Consider the following 20363-nt stretch of genomic DNA (forward strand, 5'->3'; position numbering starts at 1 on the left):
GACAGAATTTACTAAATAGTGATAATTGGGTAGCGGGTTCTTTGTTTGTTTAAACCATTTTATAGCAAGGATGTCATTCTCTATTCAATTCTACCAGTTCAAAAAGCCTTTAGAAAAAAAATAATCATTTTCTATTCAATTCTGAAGGGATTTTTCCAAGAGGATATAGGCAAGCCCTACGGGAACTGGTAGTTATGCTGCAGAAGGATTTTCCAGGCTTACAAAGCTTCAGGGAGGTTGTTTTGATGCATTAGCATGCATTCTGCATTCTCGCCTGGTGTTCCACACGTACTATTCTGTGTCTCTACAAACTACTCTGGATTCAGATCAAAATTATTTAAAAGAATTCATGGCAAAAAATGGGATAGTAGTTCCTATACACTTCCATATTTCCTTCATTTTTCATAGACATTTTGTCTTTTTAAAGCAATATGAGAAGAGGAAGCAGAGAGAGAAAAGGCCATTTTCTCATGAGAAATGCCTTTACGTTTTGGAGTGAAGTTCTCACAACAAATCAGACCGCTTTTCCCCATTGCCCTACTTTAGCTTGCCTTGTGTATTCAGTACAAACAATTTAAAGTGGAAAAAACTGAGTTCTTTAGCTGAGAGTTGTTTTTTTGTTTTTAAATAAATTCTTTCTTGTTTGTAACCCTCCATTTAGAAACTTGAAGATAAAAATGCTTTTCCCTGCCGGTTTTGTCCTTTTCCATATGCCAGACATTCATTCCCCCCGCCCCCTCACTATTTTCCTTACTTTCCTCAGGCACTTCTGCCCACACCCTCCTAGCAGTACAGCTCGTTACGGAGCCAGGGTCTCCCCTTCCAGGGCTGAAATCACCATCATGGCAGTGGGGGAGTAGACAATGCAGAGCAAGGTTTCAGGAAAGATCAAGCTTGGAGGGTCTGTCACAGAGATGTCTGAACCGCCCCTGCTGTTTGTGTCCCACATGCTGGACCTGCGTGCTTTTAAGCTTCAGTTGGTCTGGGAAGGCTCCAGCACTGTCACTTTCTGCGGGACCCATGCTGTGGCATGGTTCCTGGGCACAGACTTTGTCTGTTACTTCTTCACAGAGGTGAGACCTCACAGTGCAGGCTGCCGTAGGTCACCAGGGACCAGTGTTGACCCCCACGACACCCCAGCTGCTTATGTGCCCCCTTTCCTAGAGCTTTAACCTTAAGCACACTCTGCTTTACAGATTACCTCTCCAGGGACACATGAGAGTTGAACCACATAACACATGGGCTTTGCAAAAGGGATGCTGAAACAATTTACTCTGTAATGAGACAGCACAACAGAGATACTGATCCAGACAAAACAATAAAACACCTGTACACGATTCCCTGCCTCAGTTTCCTCACCACTCTGGGGCATTGTTTGGGCTTAGATCAGAACCCTTAGGCCTTGCTTTGTGCTTCTGGCCACTTCTCCCTCCCTGTAACATGGCTGGTGAGAGAATCCCCCTTTTAAAAAGTCTCAGCCCCCTTTGTCATGTGACACCCCCCGCCCCACCCCCAGCTCCCCAGACCAGCTTTGTCAGGTATTTAAAGTCCCTCCCTAGCTGGTCCACTGCCTGGTTACTAGCCCACCTGCCAGGACCAGTTTTCTTGGTTTGTCCACCTTTGTTGTCCAAGGCTGCTTCCATTTGACAAGAAGACTAACAAGGTCAATCATTCAGTATTAGCCCTGTGCCACTGCCCCTTGGAATTTCATCCCAAAATAGAGGTAAAAAGACAACAGAGCCTTACAATCAAAATGGAGTTTGATATACATCTAGAGCAGTGATTCCCAAACTTGTTCCACCGCTTGTGCAGGGAAAGCCCCTGACGGGACGGGCCAGTTTGTTTACCTGCCGCGTCCGCAGGTTCAGATGATCGCGGCTCCCAGTGGCCGTGGTTCACAGCTCCAGGCCAATGGGAGCTGCTGGAAGCGGCAGCCAGTAAGTCCCTCGGCCCACGCCACTTCCAGCAGCTCCCATTGACCTGGAGCAGCAAACCGCGGCCACTGGGAGCCGCAATCGGCCGAACCTGCGGATGCGGCAGGTAAACAAATTGGTGCGGCCCACCAGGGGCTTTCCCTGCACAAGCAGCGGAGGAAGTTTGGGAACCACTGATCTAGACAAAGAATTAATAATCCAAGAGAATTCATACATTTTGCATAGATTACTCAAATCATCACAGGCTCACCTTCAGATCCATGTGTTCACCAGCAAATCTCCCCTTTGTGGCTGCCAAGAAAATCTGTTTCTTCTTTGCAGACTGGAGGGAGAATCTTTTAACTGGCTGTTCCCCTGGAGGAATCTACTGCACAGCACCCCAACTTGAATTGTGTGCTGCTTCCCTAATTTGGCCCATAGTGATTGATGACCTTCTCTGAGGGCCTGATCAATGGGACTCAATGAGAGTGTGGTAGTTTGCAAGAAACTGCAGAGATGCAGAGTTATTTTGCTCATGCCAGCAGCCACACCAAGTATCTTGACTCCAGTGCTCTATTTCTGGTTGACAGGGATGGTAAAATGCACCCCACTGCACTCTGCACAATCAGAGAGGTAAAACCTTGCAAGGTACTGATGGACTGAACAAAAGGAGGTGTCCAGTCACCAGGAACAAAGAAATTATTTTTTTGTAATTAATTACTACTGTGTAGATCGATCAGCTTTTTCTGGACCAACATTCCTGAGGAGATTGAAATGCTTTCCACATTTTTTCCCCTGCATCTTCTGCTTTCTGAATTTTCTGTGCCAACCAAAGGACAAAAGCTTTATTATGCCTGATGTGTGTCCAGAGGCAAAAGTGCCAACAAATCTTTGGAGCATTGACTACACAAAATGTACTCTATCTGCAGCAGACACAGCATTGCATTTCAAATAACTATTGCTACCTTCGTCTCATGTGGCACATCTTCATTTTGTGTTCAAGATCCATGTTCTGTCTTGGCTTACACCATGGCAATCCCACCGAAGTCAACAGGGCACGAGAGGTGACACTGTAGGCAGAATTTGGTCCAGCATGTGCAAGCACATTTGTGATCACCTGTTAAATATTTATTTACTTACTTGTATTGTGCCTCTGTCATTATGGAAAGCCCTGTGTGCTAGGAGCTGCACAAACACAGAGGAAGACGTTCTCAGATGTCCATGCAAAACCCTGGAGTGAATCATTTTAATGAACAGCCCAAAAGAGCTGGCAAACTAAAACTACATGTACAGCTTGGGAGAGGGGAATGCAATCAAGCAGATCCACTTTTTGAACATACATTAAATACCCTGCAGATCAATGGGCAAGGTAGAGGAACGGAGTAGGCCTGTGTGGACTGGATTTTTGGGGTGGGAGACAAAGGAGACGCTATGTGGTGTCTGGAGTCACTGGAGAGATGATGTTACTTACCTTCTTCACAGGAATGATGTGAAGCCTATTTGAGATCCTTGGCATCATATATATTATTTTTATTACAACTGGTTCCTTGAAATGTCTGGACAGTAACGTTATTTACTTTGTCTCAGCCCCCATAAGGGAGATCAGACTCCAGGTGACACTCCACCTATCTCCTATCCAATCTCTGCCCTGTTACGAATTACACCTGAGAGGACAGGCACACAACTGCTGCGAATTATACCTTGTAGGACACGCACACAAATGCTACGAATTACACCTGGTAGGACACGCACACAAATGCTGCGAATTATACCTGATAGGACACGCACACAAATGCTACGAATTACACCTGGTAGGACACGCACACCAATGCTGCGAATTATACCTGATAGGTCACACACAGTTCGAATCTAGGCTGAGGCACATAAACAAATCCACAACTGCAGAGTTCCCAAAAGACACTAAGTTTATTACACTCGAGCGTGGTGCCCCCCTGCTAGCCAGGAAGGGACCCTGAATACAGATTATACAAAGGTTATATACTTTTTAGCAAAGCATGTTGCCCTCGGGCATCGGAAACCTTAGCCAATAAACAAACCCTTGTCTTATCTACCACCTATCCCTGCTTGGTGCATTCCTCGTGCTATACCAGTATGTTAATTACACAGCATGGTCCTAAAGCCATGCATCAGTAACCTTTATTATCAGGATGGGAGGCCTCACATCAAGGCCAAGAGACAGGGAGTTAGAGACTGACAAAAACCAGATACCGGGAGTCAAGGCAGGCTTGAGACAAGGAGGAGGATTTTCGCAGGGATTCAGTATCTAAGGATCACTCCTCCTGGTGTATGATGTGCTGGCATTTAAACAATGGTGGGCCCCAAACCAAAATGGAGTCACATGTGCTAACTTTTCCTTAACAGCCCCAACCTACCTCCGCATTCACAGATCACTATTAAACCACAGGGCCTCCTGGTACAAGAACCAAAATGCAGCCCCTTCTAATAAGTGCTAATAGCTGGTGTCTAATTGATTATCTTCCTGGCTGGCAGCGAAGATCAGACATTCCTCAACACTGATAGGAGACCACAATACTCCACAAGGCCATCAAAAAATTTTTTAAAAAACAACACAACAAAAACCAGTTCTAGAGCAGAATGGGATAGTCCCTCCATTGAGATGTCTGAGTGGATGGTTGGCTTATAGGGCTGCCAACCCACCAGGGTTGTCCTTGAGTCTCCAGGAATTAAAGATTTATCTTTGATTAAAGATAATGTAATGCGATGGAATTCATCCAACCAAAGTTGGTAACCCCATTGGCTCACCCAACAGGGGTATTCAAACCAGACCCAGACGTGATGGTGAACACATGGCTGACACTGAAGCGTGAGTTCTCAGACATCCATGCAAAACCCTGGAGTCAATGATTTTAATGAAGCATGCCATCCTGCCTGTTAAAATCCAGGGGAGAGGGAGAAAACTTGCAATATCTCCTTATCACCCAAACATACAGAGTGGACTCAGATGACAATAAAGTTATATCAGTTGATCTTGAACTAACAGGACCATCGCCCTTAGCCAGTGCCCTGAATTACAGCATCACAAGCAAATTAATAAAGATTAAAATGAAAACCCTGTTAGCTGGAAAGACTTGCTGGCTAAAACTTGTGTTGTTTCAGTTCCAGTATTGTTTACTTTTGACAGATTTAAAAATAAATATACTGCCTCTTTCAGAGCACTGGCGGTAACTAGAATATATGTTGATTTGGTTAATGACAAATTCCTGCTTATCAGAAACATGGGTTTTATCACTAAACTGGATTTTGCACAAGAAATGAAAGTTATCTGACCGGATGCAGTCTCTCTGAATCATGTTGCAGGATGGCTTCTGTCCACTTCGAGACAAATCAGTTTACGGGGTAAAGCATGGCCAAAAAGATCAGCTCGTCACTGAGTAGATAAAAGAGTCATTTCCTCAGATCCGGTTCCTCAGAATACTCAGGTTTCAGAGTAGCAGCCGTGTTAGTCTGTATTCGCAAAAAGAAAAGGAGGACTTGTGGCACCTTAGAGACTAACCAATTTATTTGAGCATAAGCTTTCGTGAGCTACAGCTCATACACGGTACGCATCCAATGAAGTGAGCTGTAGCTCACGAAAGCTTATGCTCAAATAAATTGGTTAGTCTCTAAGGTGCCACAAGTGCTCCTTTTCTTTTTTCAGAATACTCAGTATTCTCAGATTCTTACCTTTGCCTTATTTGCTAGTTCTTGCACTCTCTCTTCAAGTGATTTTTTAAAAAAATTCTAATTACAGCTGTTAAAGTTGTCACTGTAGCCAGAGTGTCCTCTAAATCTAATGTGATCAAATACTGCAGTGATGATGCCATGTAAGAACCTAAATAGAATGGAGTACATGACTTTCTGCACTCTGAAACTTTTAAGAATGTCTGTCTGTCACTGTCTACGGCTGACAACGTGCTGTTATCTAACATTTTATGCACCAAGTCTACTTTTTTGTGACTGTGTCCTTCATTTCCTTCACTGCAACCTTCAAATTCTATGATCCCACATCAAGATCTGCCTTGACGGGGCAAGCATCATCTTTGCCTTCCTGAATGCATAGTTTGGAGGAGGAGTTTTTCCTTTACGCATGTTTGCTCCACATATCTGCCCTTTAGTATTCCCAAAAGAAATGAGGTAAAGCTTCAATTGAAAAACTGAGGCAAATCTGTTCCAAAGGAGTAGCAAACTACAGAGCTAAAACCAATACATCTGCTTAGTCAGTATATATGAACATCCAGTTCTCTGTTTTACAACATAAATTTGATTACAATAATGATATTAATGATTTTAAAAACTCCTCTTCTGTTCCCTCAGTATATGTCTGAATCAAAACCTCTCCCTTGGACCTGCTGTTCTGAGTTATACTGGGGTACAGTCACTACAGTGGCATGATATCGATGCACCAAATTTTACAGCTGGAGTAATTGTTCTACTTCACTGACAGAATCTGAACCATATTTACCTGTGTTCCCTGCCCGACTACATTTTCTACCAAATGAACAGCATGCCATTTCTTCAACGATCCATTTTGAAAGTTCTTCTGGGACATTTCAGATCACCAGCTATTATAACTTTAGCAGAATTGTTCATTTTTAAGGGATTAGCCTAATGGCTTGGTAGAATGCCAGATTGCTCTCTTTTTGCAGTTACTGTTATGACTGCTTTCCACAATGTATCCATTTGAGATCCTCTCTCCTTAACTGGAAATAAATCTATTACTGGTGAAGCTCTTGGTGTCTTTTAAATGTAATCTCTGGTGAACAGCAAGTCCTGTGCTTGAAGCCAGAATTTTCCCACTGTTCATTGACTGAACTCAACAAATATCTCATTGAGATCCTGAGATGACTCAAGGTCACAACATTCACCTACCAGCACCGAGTCACTGGTCTGGACTTCTGAATTTTTCCAGATAGCAGACAGGCTTAAAGAGCAAACCCATTTATAGACCCAGTTATTATAATGATGCACAGGAACAAAAATAGATTTATAACAATCATAACATACAAAATGGTAATACAAATACTGAGAATTAGAGCTATGGAAAGACAAATACTGGATACTGGATCTATGACTACTACTAAACCAATAAACTGCTATCCCACCTGAAGCACACCATTCTAGAGCAAAACATACAACAGAAACAGATTTCACTCTTTAACCTGAAATATATAAGTTTTATGTATTGATACAACTCTTGCAATGACTTATTCCTGCTCTCTCCATAGTTCCTGCTCCCTACATAATTGTTTATTGATTACTTTTTTAAAGTAAACCAGCCACTTTTCCTGTAAGAACTACTTGGTTTCTTTATATTCACACTGAATATGTTAAACTTATTTCTGGAAAGAGGAAATCCTAATGTGTAAGCTTCTTTTCATCCTACAACTTTTAAACTGTTTTAAGGAAAGTAAAGTAAAAGCAATTAACTTTTAAAAATAATTTTAAAACTGTGTTCAAACACCCTCCTATGGGATGTGGTCACAAACATGATACTTGTAAAACACTGCTGAAAGCAGTTTGGTTGTCATGTGGACAAGTCTTTATTACAGGGTTTGCTATGTTGTAATATGATTGCATGCATTGCAAAGCACATCTTAATTAATTCCCAAAGGCAAAGTGGGAATGTGCTAAGGCAGTTGTGAAAACATTCTAACTGCAGTTTAGACCTTGTAGTTCTGCTCTGAAAAGCGACTCTAAAAATGGCATTGTGGGATTCTGTATTTATTGTTGGTCCATTCTTTCTAGATCAAATATGCTCAGGTATAAAGATTTTTTTTCCCCTTACCAGCCACGGTCTCATCATGAGATCCAAAAGTTAAAGCTTTCTGGTTCGTGCACCATCACCTGTAAGAGATTCTGTCAGCAAAATGCTGCCTTGCTTTGCCTCTGGCCAAACCCACTGTCCCCACTAAATTAGGCAGACTTTGGCCCAGCATGTGCAACTTAATTAATTCTGGGGAGGATCAGAGACCTCAAAGAGAATCCAGCTCCCTCACTCAAAACTGTGTTAGGTTTTCAATGCTAATGGAAGTAAAAACATAGTAAAAACATTTTTCACTAAAGTCAGCAGGTCTGACTCTGAAAACACAGAAGGAGCAGAACTTTTGAGGGAAAAGATGCCATTTTTATATGGTCACTTTTCAGACCATAACCACACTTTAAGCTAAACAGTTTTTTAAAAATGTTTTTTTAAACTTTGTGCTAGTGTGTTACATGGCACAAGAGACTTTCATCCCTAGAAAAACCCTGATAGGTGTTGAACAATAAACTGTATGTATTCTAAGCTATAATAATACATAAACATTTGCATTAGCTCCTATGGGCTTTGTCATTTCTGTATACGGATGGGCCCAGACCCTCAAAGGGATATAGTTGTCTACCTCCCATTGATTTCATTTCTGCTGAAGTCAATAGGAACTGGGAGCCTAATTACTTTTGAGGACCTGGGCCATGGCAGACAGTTAGAGATGGGAAGATACTCACTGAAGTAAGTGAAAAGACTCAGAGATTCATTGATTCTAAGGCCAGAAGGGACCACTGTGATCATTTAATCAGAACTTCTGTATAGCACAGGCCACAGAACTTCCCCAAATTCCCACTGACTTCAGTGAGTTTTCATTCAGGTCCATAAAGCAGAAAAAACATTACACTGAAATCAAGTTACACTGTTCTGTTACTCTCATACTAACAGTAAGTATCTCATAGGCTGGAGCTAAATATGAGTTTGGTGCTTTGCATTTCTCAGTTGGGAGCAGTAAACTTCATCCACCTTCAAGACATAGGGTGAACTCACATCATGGGTTCCTGTCCACTACCAGGAGAGGGGACTCAGCAGTGTAAGCCTCCTGCAGCCTTTGCTTCACTGGGGTGCTCAGAACTAAATGATAAAATCCCCAAAGCGGGCAGGACTGACCCAGGAAGGGCTAAAAGGAGGCTGGTTGGGACCGGGAGCAGTCCAGATTTAAGGCATGCCTCCACTGCAATAAAGAGGTGTGACTGCAGCACAGGTAGACATATCCGAAATAGCTTTTCTCTAACAAGATCAAAGCTAGCTCGAGTAACAATAGCGGTGTAGCTGTAGTAGCATGGGTGGTAGCAGAGGCTGGCTGCTCAAGCATGTACACAGCGTCCTCTCCTCTCCTCTCAGTGCTAGGGTTTCGGTTACCCTTTTCCAGCTTCTCCACTATCACATACAAACAAACCACCATTAGATCAAAGCTTGCTTGGGTATGCCTTCATAACCTGCAACCATACCTCCTGATTACAGTGTAGACAGACTCATAGTTCCTGTCTTAGGCAGCTGGTGCTGGAGAGGCTGCTATGAAATTATGGCTTAAAATTGGCTTCCCTGTGAACCCCCTCTCTGGCGCAGCTGGCCCATGTGGCTGAATATAGCCCATTTAAAAAAATATTGCTTTTCAGAAGAAATTTAGGGGCAGATCCTCAGCTAGTGTGAATCAGTGTGTAGCTCTTCTGAAGTCAGAGCTAGGCCCACTTGCATCAGCTGTGGATCTGGTCCAGAGTGCCTTGTCAACATGTAGGTTAAAATATAGATCTAAGTATATGATAATACATGTGTTAAGGGAATAGAAACCCACTAAAAGTAAAATATTACAGGAATCGTTGCAACACACCTTCCAGGTGCATAAATCATCAATTAGCTCTTATATAGCTAAATAACAGAAGCATTTCCTCTCTTCTCAGTGCCATTGTTTCTGTTCCCCTTTTTCCAGTTTCCCCACAGTTACTTACAAACAAACCATCGTTTGTTCAAGTTCCTCAGATTTTTACACCATATATCAGGTGTTGAAGGGGGTAATTGAGTATATTGATTTCTAATTTAATAACATCATGGCACAATGCTTGCTAGGAAATGGTTCTTGTATGGTTGCAGAAGGATTCAGATACACTTTCTTTGCTCTGATGACAGGTTTCAGAGTGGTAGCCATGGTAGTCCGTATCAGCAAAAAGAACGAAGAGTACTTGTGGTTCCTCAGAGACTAACAAATTTATCTGAGCATAAGCTTTCGTGGGCTAAAGATATATATATATCTTCCTACTGTATTTTCCACTGCATGCATCTGATGAAGCGGGCTTTAGCCCACGAAAGCTTATGCTCAAATAAATTTATTAGTCTCTAAGGTGCCACAAGTACTCCTCCTTTTTCTTTGCTCTGTTAAAGTGGTCACTTCTTTTATATTACTTAGTGTAAATGCCTCTCCTGCTTAGGCGTTTTTGTCACACAGTGTGCAAGCTTTCACCTCCCCGGGTTCTTGCCAACCCCCCACAATTGTGTGGGCCAACTAGCAATAGGGCAAAGCTGCAAAATTCAGAGCCAAATTGGTATCTCTATTTCAAACACTCCAAAGTTGGAGTATCCATATATGAAGTTTTGGTCCAATACAAAGAGAGAGATGTGAAATGTCAATCCACATCTAGGTATGGACTCTACCCCAGGCGCCCTCAAAGTTTGGGGTATGGATAATGGGTTTGATTTAGGCCCACTGTCTACTCCCAGCATTTGAAAGCTATTAGATTTTAGTCCTTGCCAGAATATTTTTGGACTTTGTGTATTTCATGTAGGGACAGAATGAGAAAACTGGAACCCTTCTGAAAAAGTGATCCTGCTAGAGGGGGGCAGAGGGCATACTAACGATTTAGGATCTAAGGAGCTGAACCTTTCCCCCCTAAGTCAATGGCAAAACTCCCATTCATGTTAAACAGGCTCTAAGGAAAGTGACAAGGTTGGCGCTTCAGTAATCAGTATGAGTGAAGAATAAGAGTATATTGAAAAATTTTGAAAGAAAAGCACCTTTAAGACTAAGATTTCATCTCAATAAGTTTCACAAACATTAAATAATTAATCTTCACCACAATCTCCAATTTAAGTGGGAAAACTTAAAACTAAGGAGGTCAAAGAAATTTGCCGATTTCTCCTCCCTGCTGTAAGAATTTAGCCCCACTCTTTCCCTCTTCCACAATATCTACAGGTTTCGGGAAAGACATATATTTCCTGCTGCCTTTTTTTTTTTTTAAGGGAAACCTTCTTAGTTCCAGTTGGCTCTGATCCTGCATTCCTTATACATGCAAAACTGCCCTGGTTTCCAGAAGGGGAACTCCTGGGAGTTCTCCAAAAGTTTGGGGCACACAAGGAAGGCAGGATGGGGCCTGTGGTGCCTACAGGAAAAAAAAAAAAAAAAACCCACATTGCACGTACCCTGCCATCCATTTCGATTTCAGTCAAATGTAGTGAAGAAAAGACCCAGGCTCAGCATGAATGAGTGCTGACCCCCAGTGACGTCAATGGGGCTACTCCTGTGAGCAAGTGCTTGCCAGTGTAAGGGTTCCACAGCTGGAGCCTTCGTTTTTTTCAGATTATGAATGTCTGTGTCCTTTCTGGCTAGAAAGAATCATCATTATGCTCGGAACTTCTGCATGTTCCAAGCCCTGTACAGCCAGGAAATAATTCCACCACTACTGCTCTCCCCCAGGCTTTCTGCAAAGCCCCCCTGTGCTGCCTCCCCAGCATCCTAGGGACTGAAGAGGCCTTTACACCTGCAGGCGGCCCATCCAGCTCTGTGGTACCCTCAGGGCCCAGGAAAACCAGCGCTGAGGCCCCCGGCCAAGCGAACCAGGGTGGGTGGGGAGCGATGAGGTGGCTTGTTCCTGCATTAGGAGGGAGGGGGAATCCGTGGAGTCCCCTGGTTTCCTACCCACCCGCTGCACGGCAGCAAATCACTGGGCAGCCCGGTCCCTACCCCGTCCTCCCCAGCTTCGCGGAGGTGCAGCCGCAGATGCAAAGCGCTAGAGGTCTCTGCACCGCAGGCTGGACCGAGGGAGATATTTTTAAACCCGCCTCCGACGAGCCCAGGGCCGCCGCTGACTGGCTCGTGCCCGGTCCGAAGGTGACTGATTCCCGCTCCCTCGAGCGAGGGCCAGGCCGGCAGCCAGCAGCCAGCGCCCGTCAGAGGCCAGCCCCTGACACTCCCTCCTGCGTTCCCCAGCCTGTGGTGAGCCCTGAAAGGGTTCCATGAAGTCACCAAGTTTTACAGTTCCTTGGGGGTGGGGGGGTTGGGGAGGGGAATCCACGTTTGGTGCTGGACAGGGGATGAGTGATCAAAGCTGAGCTAATGCTTCCTGTTGCAGCAGGGGCTATATATATACAACGTGCCTTTCATGTAGGGGGGATGTCAGCAGCAGGCTGCGAGGGGACCGGAGCTTTCACTGCCTCCCTGTCTAGCGTGCGCAGCTCCCTGAGGTTTCTCCCGCCGACCACAATGAACACGGTCCTGCGCTGCACGCTTGTGGTAAGTCCCTTCGCAGAGGAAGATCGGAGCCTTTGGAGGGCTGGGGCTGCCCTGAGAGGTCAGGCTGCAGATCCACTCTTCCCCTCGGTTTTTTTCGCTTGCTCTTCCTTCTGGTTAACGTGTTCCAGTTTCATCACCGTGGGCTTTTGTGGTAAGATTTAAACTGGGACGGGAGCTTCCAGCGTCAGGAGAAAAGCAGATACTTTTATCACATAAGGTATTGGCATCATTTGCTTTGCATTCATGTTCTTTCCTCTCTTATTCTTCCCCCGTCTTCTCAGGCTCACATCACTCTTACACTAGCAAAAACTATATGAGCTGGCAATGAATTTTTAGCTTGGGATGTTTCTTTTATGACTTATTAAAACTCCATATTTGCCTAATCTTCCGAGTCACTGTTGGTTATTATTGCACAAGTGTTGATCAGTATCTCCAGGTCTTGGGAGAACATTCTTGCTTTAGGAAAAACGGTGTGACCACAGAATGTCTTTTAAAGCACAAACAGATGATGTTTCTTTTGACTTTCTAAACTGCTCAATTTTGCTTTGGGTACACAAACATATGGTGAATTAGTAGTAGTGTCCTTCATGTCATTGCAGGAAATGTTACTGCTGGGGCAGCAGGTGTCTTCTAAGCCCCTGCTTTTAGTGGTTGGTTAAAAAGTTTGTTCCAGTGCTGAGACCACCACAGGCATACTTAGAGCAATTTTTCAAAGATAGATAGATAGATAGATAGATAGATAGATAGATAGATAGATAGATAGATAGATCCATCTTTGAAAAATTGCTCTAAGTATGCCTATGGTGGTCTCAGCACTGGAACAAACCTTTTAAAATGTTGTTTAATCTATTTAGCTGTTTGGAAGTTAAAATTGCATTAAATCAATTTTTGAAATTTGTATAGACTTCTACTGTGTAATAAATATTTAAACAGTACTTGGTTGTTATAACAATGGACTATTACATATTCATATACAGTTACTTTTCTAGAATGTCTTAGCAAGTATAGTGGCATTAATGTCCAGGTAATCTCTGATACAGTTAGAACTGAGTTACATATTCTAAAAGTTAATTAAAGTGCATGTGTGTGTGTGTGTATTCATGTAAAACAAATTAGAAGATTTCCAGTCACTGATGAGTAATGCATGTGTATTACTTTGGGTAGAATTTCCTGAAAGAGTTTTTTGAAAAATAAACCGAAGTAATTAATGGGGGCTGGAGGAAGAGCAAAAATTGTTATGTTTATGGTCAGCAAATTGAAATGTGAGACTAAAACCTTTTTATTTACCTTATATTATTATGCCTTTTTTTGTTTATATAAATGGACAGGAAGTTAAGTGTGGAATGTCAGCAATAACTTGTTACCAACTTGCCTTTCTATCTGTTCATCATAATGTAATAGCATTTAAACATTTTAATGTATTAGATTCCTAGTTAACTGTAATATAATAAACTGGTACATTTTCTAAAATAACAATTTACAATGAAATTAAACTTGATCTTCATTTTAGAGCAGCAGTGATATCACCAACAGACTTTCATGCACCAAGGAATGTGAAAAAATGCCAATAAGTTGTTACTGTATCCTGTTACTAATCCCCCACTTTATCCCATCTCCTAAATTTGACCTCTCTCTCTGCTATTTTGGATCTCTAATATGACACCCTTTTCTTGGTGTGGCTGTCTGGTCTGTCATGTGTAGGCAGCCGTTGTTTTAATCTACTGTAGCAATTTTGATGCTTTCTCATTTATATTTCTCTTCGGTCATGATTCAGCCTCTCCATTGAATAGGATTGCTACTAACTCACCATCTTCCTGACCAAACCTGAAGAAGAGCTCTGTGCAAGATCGAAAGCTTGTCTCTGTCAGCAGCAGAAGTTGGTCCAGTAAAAGAGATTACATCGCCCACCATGTCATCTTCCTGGAAGAATACTATGTTTGTAGTAGTAGTAATTCTATTCAGTGTAGAGGCTTCATGTATCCATGACATGAATTCATACCCATGACAGTTGCATGGCATAGGTCTAGGTTATCTCAGAAATCCTGCTGTCACTATAAGATGTGTAATTTTACCTAGAGATTAATACATGATTTGCAAATCTGATGCATCTTTCCAGAGCTGTTCTGTTGGTTGGTTATTTTTTTTCTTCACTTCCTCATCCTCATCCTCATCGAGATTGTGAATCCTAGCTATGAAGAATATTTATTTCACCATTTCTCAACCCCAAGAGCAGCTGTCTGTCTGCTCAGACAGCTGAATATGGAATAATACTAATTTAGACTTCCAGAGAGCCTTTATCCACAATTCTTAATGTAAAGGTGTAAATTTGTAAATACTGACAAAACAAAAGCTCTGTAAGGTAGGCTACATATCTCACTTCACTGACGAAGAAACTTGAGGGTTTGTCTACACAGCAAGCTACAGTAACTCTTCGCTTATCGTTGTAGTTATGTTCCTGAAAAATGTGACTTTAAGTGAAACGATGTTAAGCAAATCCAGTTTCCCCATAGGCATTAATGTAAATAGGTGGGGGTTAGGTTCCAGGGAATTTTTTTTCACCAGACAAAAGACTATATATATATAGTATATATTCACACACACATACACACACAGTATAAGTTTTAAACAAACAATTTAATACTGGTACACAGCGATGATGATTGTGAAGTTTGGTTGAGGTGGTGAAGTCAGAGGATGAGATATTTCCCAGGGAATGTCTTACTGCTAAATGATGAACTAGCAATCAGCTGAGCCCTCAAGGGTTAACCCATTGTTGTTAATGTAGCCTCACACTCTACAAGGCAGCACGAATGGAGGGAGGGGAGACAGCATGGCAGACAGAGACAGAGACACACACCGTGTGTGAGAGAGAGAGAGATGCGCATTGCCCCTTTAAGTATGCTGACCCCACTCTAAGTACACTGCCTTTTTAAGTAGATCAGCAAGTTGAGACAGCAGCTGCTGCCAGGAAGCTCCCTCCATCCTGAGCCCTGTCGTGTCCTTCCCCTACTCTATGGAATTGGGGTAAGCAGGGTGCAGGAGCAGGGGGGAGGGGGACATCCTGACATTAGCCCCCTTCTTTCCTGTCCCGTCCCCCCGCACAGCAAGCGGGAGGCTCCCGGGAGCAGCTCCAAGGCAGAGGGCAGGAGCAGCACATGGCAATGGGGGGAGGGACAGCTGAACTGCCTGGCAATTGATAGCCTGTAGGCGGCTGCCATACGGGGAACTTAGGGGACCTGATAGGGGGGCTGTCGGTCCACCCTGGTTCAAAGCCCCCACCAGCTAGCTCCAACGGGCTGCTCTTCCTGCAAGCAGTGGACAAAGCAGGCGGCTGCCAAACGACATTATAAGGGAGCATTGCACAACTTTAAACGAGCATGTTCCCTAATTGATCAGCAACTTAACAACGAAACAAAGTTAACCGGGACGACTTTAAGTGAGGAGTTACTGTACTGAGTGGCAAGCTGGTGTGCTGTAGATTCATAACCGGGCTTGTGTAATGTCCTGTGTGAACACTGCTACAGTGCAGTGAAAGTCCCTGAGTGTGGATAGAGCATTATGCTTTGAAGTCGCAGTACATTAAAACACACTCTGAAACTATCACAGCACTTGTAGCTGTGTCCACATGGCAAGGTAGCGTGTGGCAAACTGGTGTGCTATAGATTCACGCCCTGGCTTGTAGCGCAGTAACTTGCCATGTAGACAAGCCCTGAGACAGAGGTTAAGATCCACATCTTTCAGATACTGGTGCCTATAGTTAGCACCTACATTCATATTTAGGTATAGTATCTAAATAAGTGCCTGGTTGTTAGAGTTGCTGAACACATGTGCCTTTCATTCAAGTGAACTAGGTAACAAAGTTTGAAAATATGTGCCCTAAATGACTTGCCTGGGTTAATATAGCAAGTATACGGCTAAGCCAGAGAGACAAACCAGATCTCCAGGTTCTCAGCCTTGTGCTTTAACCACCAGCCTACTTCCTCTCACATTAAGGGAAAAAAGTATTGGCTAGATATCTTTCTAAAAGATTAAATTGAACAATTCAATAATTAAGAGATCTCAGTTTGTGCAGTTAGGGTCTGATCCTTTGATGAGCTGGAAGGCCTTGTTAACTTGTCATATAGCCGTTGAGTTCCATTTGCAGTTTAAGGGTATCTTCTGCATTTTTCCAGATGTGGAGAATACTGTACTAAATATAAAGAAAAGGAGGACTTGTGGCACCTTAGAGACTAACAAATTTATTTGAGCGTAAGCTTTCGTGAGCTACAGCTCACTTCATCGGATGCATTCAGTGGAAAATACAGTGGGGAGATTTATATACACAGAGAACATGAAACAATGGGTGTTACCATACACACTGTAACGACAGTGATCAGGTAAGGTGAGCTGTTACCAGCGGGGGTGGGGTGAGGGGACCTTTTGTAGTGATAATGAAGGTGAGCCATTTCCAGCAGTTGACAAGAACATCTGAGGAACAAAGGGGGGGGGGGGGGAGAATAAACATGGGGAAATAGTTTTACTTTGTGTAATGACACATCCACTCCCAGTCTTTATTCAAGCCTAAGTTAATTGTATCCAGTTTGCAAATTAATTCCAATTCAGCAGTCTCTCCTTGGAGTCTGTTTTTGAAGTTTTTTTGTTGAAGAATTGCCACTTTTAGGTCTGTTATCGAGTGATCAAAGAGATTGAAGTGTTCTCCGACTGGTTTTTGAATGTTATAATTCTTGACGTCTGATTTGTGTCCATTTATTCTTTTACGTAGAGACTGTCCAGTTTGGCCAATGTACATGGCAGAGGGGCATTGCTGGCACATGATCACTGTCGTTACAGTGTGTATGGTAACACCCATTGTTTCATGTTCTCTGTGTATATAAATCTCCCCATTGTATTTTCCACTGAATGCATCCGATGAAGTGAGCTGTAGCTCACGAAAGCTTATGCTCAAATAAATGTGTTAGTCTCTAAGGTGCCACAAGTACTCCTTTTCTTTTTGCAGATACAGACTAACACGGCTGCTACTCTGAAACCTGTACTAAATATGCTGCAGTTAGATTACATGAAGAATTCAACATGGCGTTTAGGCTGTTGAGTGCTTTCTGGGACTGCTTCTGCTCCCACTGCAATCAGACAAACATCCCAGTAACTCCAAAGGGCCCAAGCCCTTTATGTAAAAAAAAAAAAAAAGTGATGATGGAGTTGTGCAAACCCTTTATGAAGAGATCCTAAACCAGATGAAATCTGCTTGATTTTAGCTTCTGTTGCACACCTGAAACACAGCCTTTGTTTGCCAAAAGGTTTGCTGAGTTTGGGCTGAGGTTCAAGTGCACCTATGACCAATTATGACTTTGGGTGGAAAGTATGCAAAGCTCAGTCATTTTGCAAGTGTTCCATGGCAAAACAAGTCGAACTTGGTGATTTCAGATGGATTTTGCTTTTGGATTAATAACACCCTCCCCCCAAAAGTAACAATCAAGGGGTGCAATCCCACAAGAAAGAAAGTCTGGAACATTTTGCACAAACCAGGACCACATGTCTGTACAGATCTAACAATTGCCTATTTAGAATGTGATCCTCTGAGGTGTCCACTGCCTTTAGTTTCCACTGAAGTCTTCGGAGTTGAGGTTACTTCGCATGATCCAGGATCAGGCCCATAGGAAACATAACATAGATCCTATTAACAAGTAAACATACAAGTATTTGAGACACCACAGATTTTTTTTTTAGAACAGTCGATAACCTGTGGTACCACAGATAGTGTTGGGAGGTAATTGATGTTCATTTTTTAATGATGTAGATGGAATAAGATGTCAATCATTCTTTGTTTGCCTGCACTGGTAAAGGTATTCCAGTTTCTAACACAGAGGTTAATATGCAGTGGAAAAGAGTATTTTGTAATCCCTGTGAAGTGTACAGTGTATGAAAAAAGTCTGTGACATAAATTTAAAGTGGATACAAGAATTTTCACATAAACTACAATGAAACCTTAGGACTCACCACCACAAGATATTTTGTGGATAAAAACCTCAGCAAGATTTGAAAAGCACTAGATAGGTCTATAAATAAGAATAGCACCTGCAGTTACGTGAGATAAAATTTACAAGGTCTGTCCAAACTCCTGCTTCAGAGTATGAGGTGATCATGAGCTGAGTTCAGGAAAATAAATTTTCCCCATGGGGTCAAATTCTGTTGAATTTACTCAGAGGTGAGTAGTCCCAATGAGGTCTTTGAAGTAATTAGGATTTGGTAGTAAGGAAAGTTAGGAAGTTTAGGCCCATGCTTTTAGTATCTCAGTTAGCCAGGTGACAGGATTCTCCTCCCATCCCATTCCCCGGTCTGAAAAATTTTGCATACTGCCAAAGACAGGATGATAGGATTAGACGGCCATTGATCTTATCCAGTTTGGCGATTCACGATGTGCTGTTTTGACTCACTAAACTATTAGTAGTGTGAAGGCTCTTTAATGTTGTCAAGGTTCCTTCCCCACTCTGAACTCTAGGGTACAGATGTGGGGACCTGCATGAAAGACCCCCTAAGCTTATTTTTACCAGTTTAGGTTAAAAGCTGCCACCACCAAAGTGTTACACAAAGAACAGGGGAAGTGCCCACTTGGAAACGTCTCCCCCCCAAAACATCCCCGCAAGCACTACACCCCCTTTCCTGGGGAAGGCTTGATAAAAATCCTCACCAATCTGCATAGGTGAACACAGACCCAAACCCTTGGATCTTAAGAACAATGAAAAAGCAATCAGGTTCTTAAAAGAAGAATTTTAATGAAAGAAAAAATAAAAGCATCACCTCTGTAAAATCAGGATGGTAAATACCTTACAGGGTAATCAGATTCAAAACATAGAGAATCCTTCTAGGCAAAACCTTAAGTTACAAAAAGATAGAAAAACAGGAATATACATTCCGTTCAGCACAACTTATTTTATCAGGGTTTTTCCTCTGGCCAGGAGGGATTTAAAGGTGTTTACCCTTCCCTTTATATTTATGACATGCCCCCCAAATCACAGATAGGGTGAAACGCTGGCTGTGATTTCTTCCTGGAGCTCTAGGAGAAAACAGAGTTAATAAGACACATGCACCTCTAAATATACTACCAAGTATATAAAGACTAACAATATTTTCCACATCTCAAAGACGATTTTAACCAGTTGATTCTGGGAAACTTTCACAGGAGAGTGCATCAGCCACTTTGTTAGAAGCTCCTGAGATGTGTTGGATGTCGAAATCAAAATCTTGGAGAGCTAAACTTGACCGAATAAGTTTTTTGTTATTTCCCGTGGTGGTATGAAGCCACTGTAGCGCAGCATGGTCAGTTTGCAGGTGGAAATGCCATCCCCAAACGTATGGGCGTAGCTTTTCCAGAGTGCAGACAATGGCGTAACATTCTTTTTCACTGACTGACCAGTTGCTTTCCGTCTCAGACAGCTTCTTGCTAAGAACCATTACAGGATGGAATTCTTGATCCGGTCCTTCCTGTATTAAAACTGCTCCCACACCATGCTTGGACGCATCTGTGGTTACTAGGAACGGTTTGTCAAAGTCTGGGGCCCTTAGCACAGGGTCAGACACAAGTATCACTTTAAGCTGGTTAAAGGCCTTCTGACACTCTTCGGTCCACTGAACGTTGGCATTTGGCTGTTTCTTTTTGGTTAGGTCTGTCAGTGGGGCGGCGATTTGGCTGTACTGCGGTACAGATCACCTGTAATATCCGGCCAAGCCTAAGAAGGATTGGACCTGTTTCTTTGACTTTGGGACAGGCCACTTTTGGATAGCATCCACTTTGGCCTGTAGGGGATTGATAGTTCCTTGACCCACCTGGTGTCCAAGGTAAGTCACTCTGTTTAGGCCTATTTGACACTTCTTAGCCTTAACAGTTAGTCCTGCCTCCCTTATGCGCGCCAAGACTTTTTGTAGATGTTCCAGGTGTTCTGCCCAGGAATCCGAAAATATGGCCACATCATCAAGGTAGGCGACTGCATATTCCCCCAGTCCTGCTAGGAGACCATCTACAAGTCTTTGGGAGGTGGCGGGTGCATTCCGCAGCCCAAAAGGGAGTACATTAAATTCATACAGCCCAACATGTGTGGTGAAGGCTGATCTTTCCTTGGCGGATTCA

The 20363-nt window shown here is 42.9% G+C and overlaps 1 protein-coding gene across 3 annotated transcripts in view; it reads left to right on the forward strand.

Moving 5' to 3' along the window:
* The window catches only part of TNFRSF11B (TNF receptor superfamily member 11b), a 92123-nt gene that overhangs the window by 45089 nt on the left and 26671 nt on the right, over window positions 1-20363 (forward strand). Inside the window, exons 1-2 of one of the 3 annotated variants that reach the window (XM_027828573.3) lie at window positions 11706-11944; window positions 12117-12241. The exons of 1 other annotated variant lie outside the window; for it this stretch is intronic. In XM_027828573.3, the coding sequence (XP_027684374.2) occupies window positions 12122-12241 (120 nt within the window). In that variant the 5' untranslated portion in view covers window positions 11706-11944; window positions 12117-12121. Of the gene's footprint in view, window positions 1-11705; window positions 11945-11999; window positions 12242-20363 lie in introns of those variants that run through there. One more of the 3 variants, XM_007066263.4, reaches the window with a different exon arrangement.

The sequence above is a fragment of the Chelonia mydas genome, chromosome 2, assembly GCF_015237465.2.
Source record: "Chelonia mydas isolate rCheMyd1 chromosome 2, rCheMyd1.pri.v2, whole genome shotgun sequence".
NCBI lineage: Eukaryota > Metazoa > Chordata > Testudines > Cheloniidae > Chelonia > Chelonia mydas.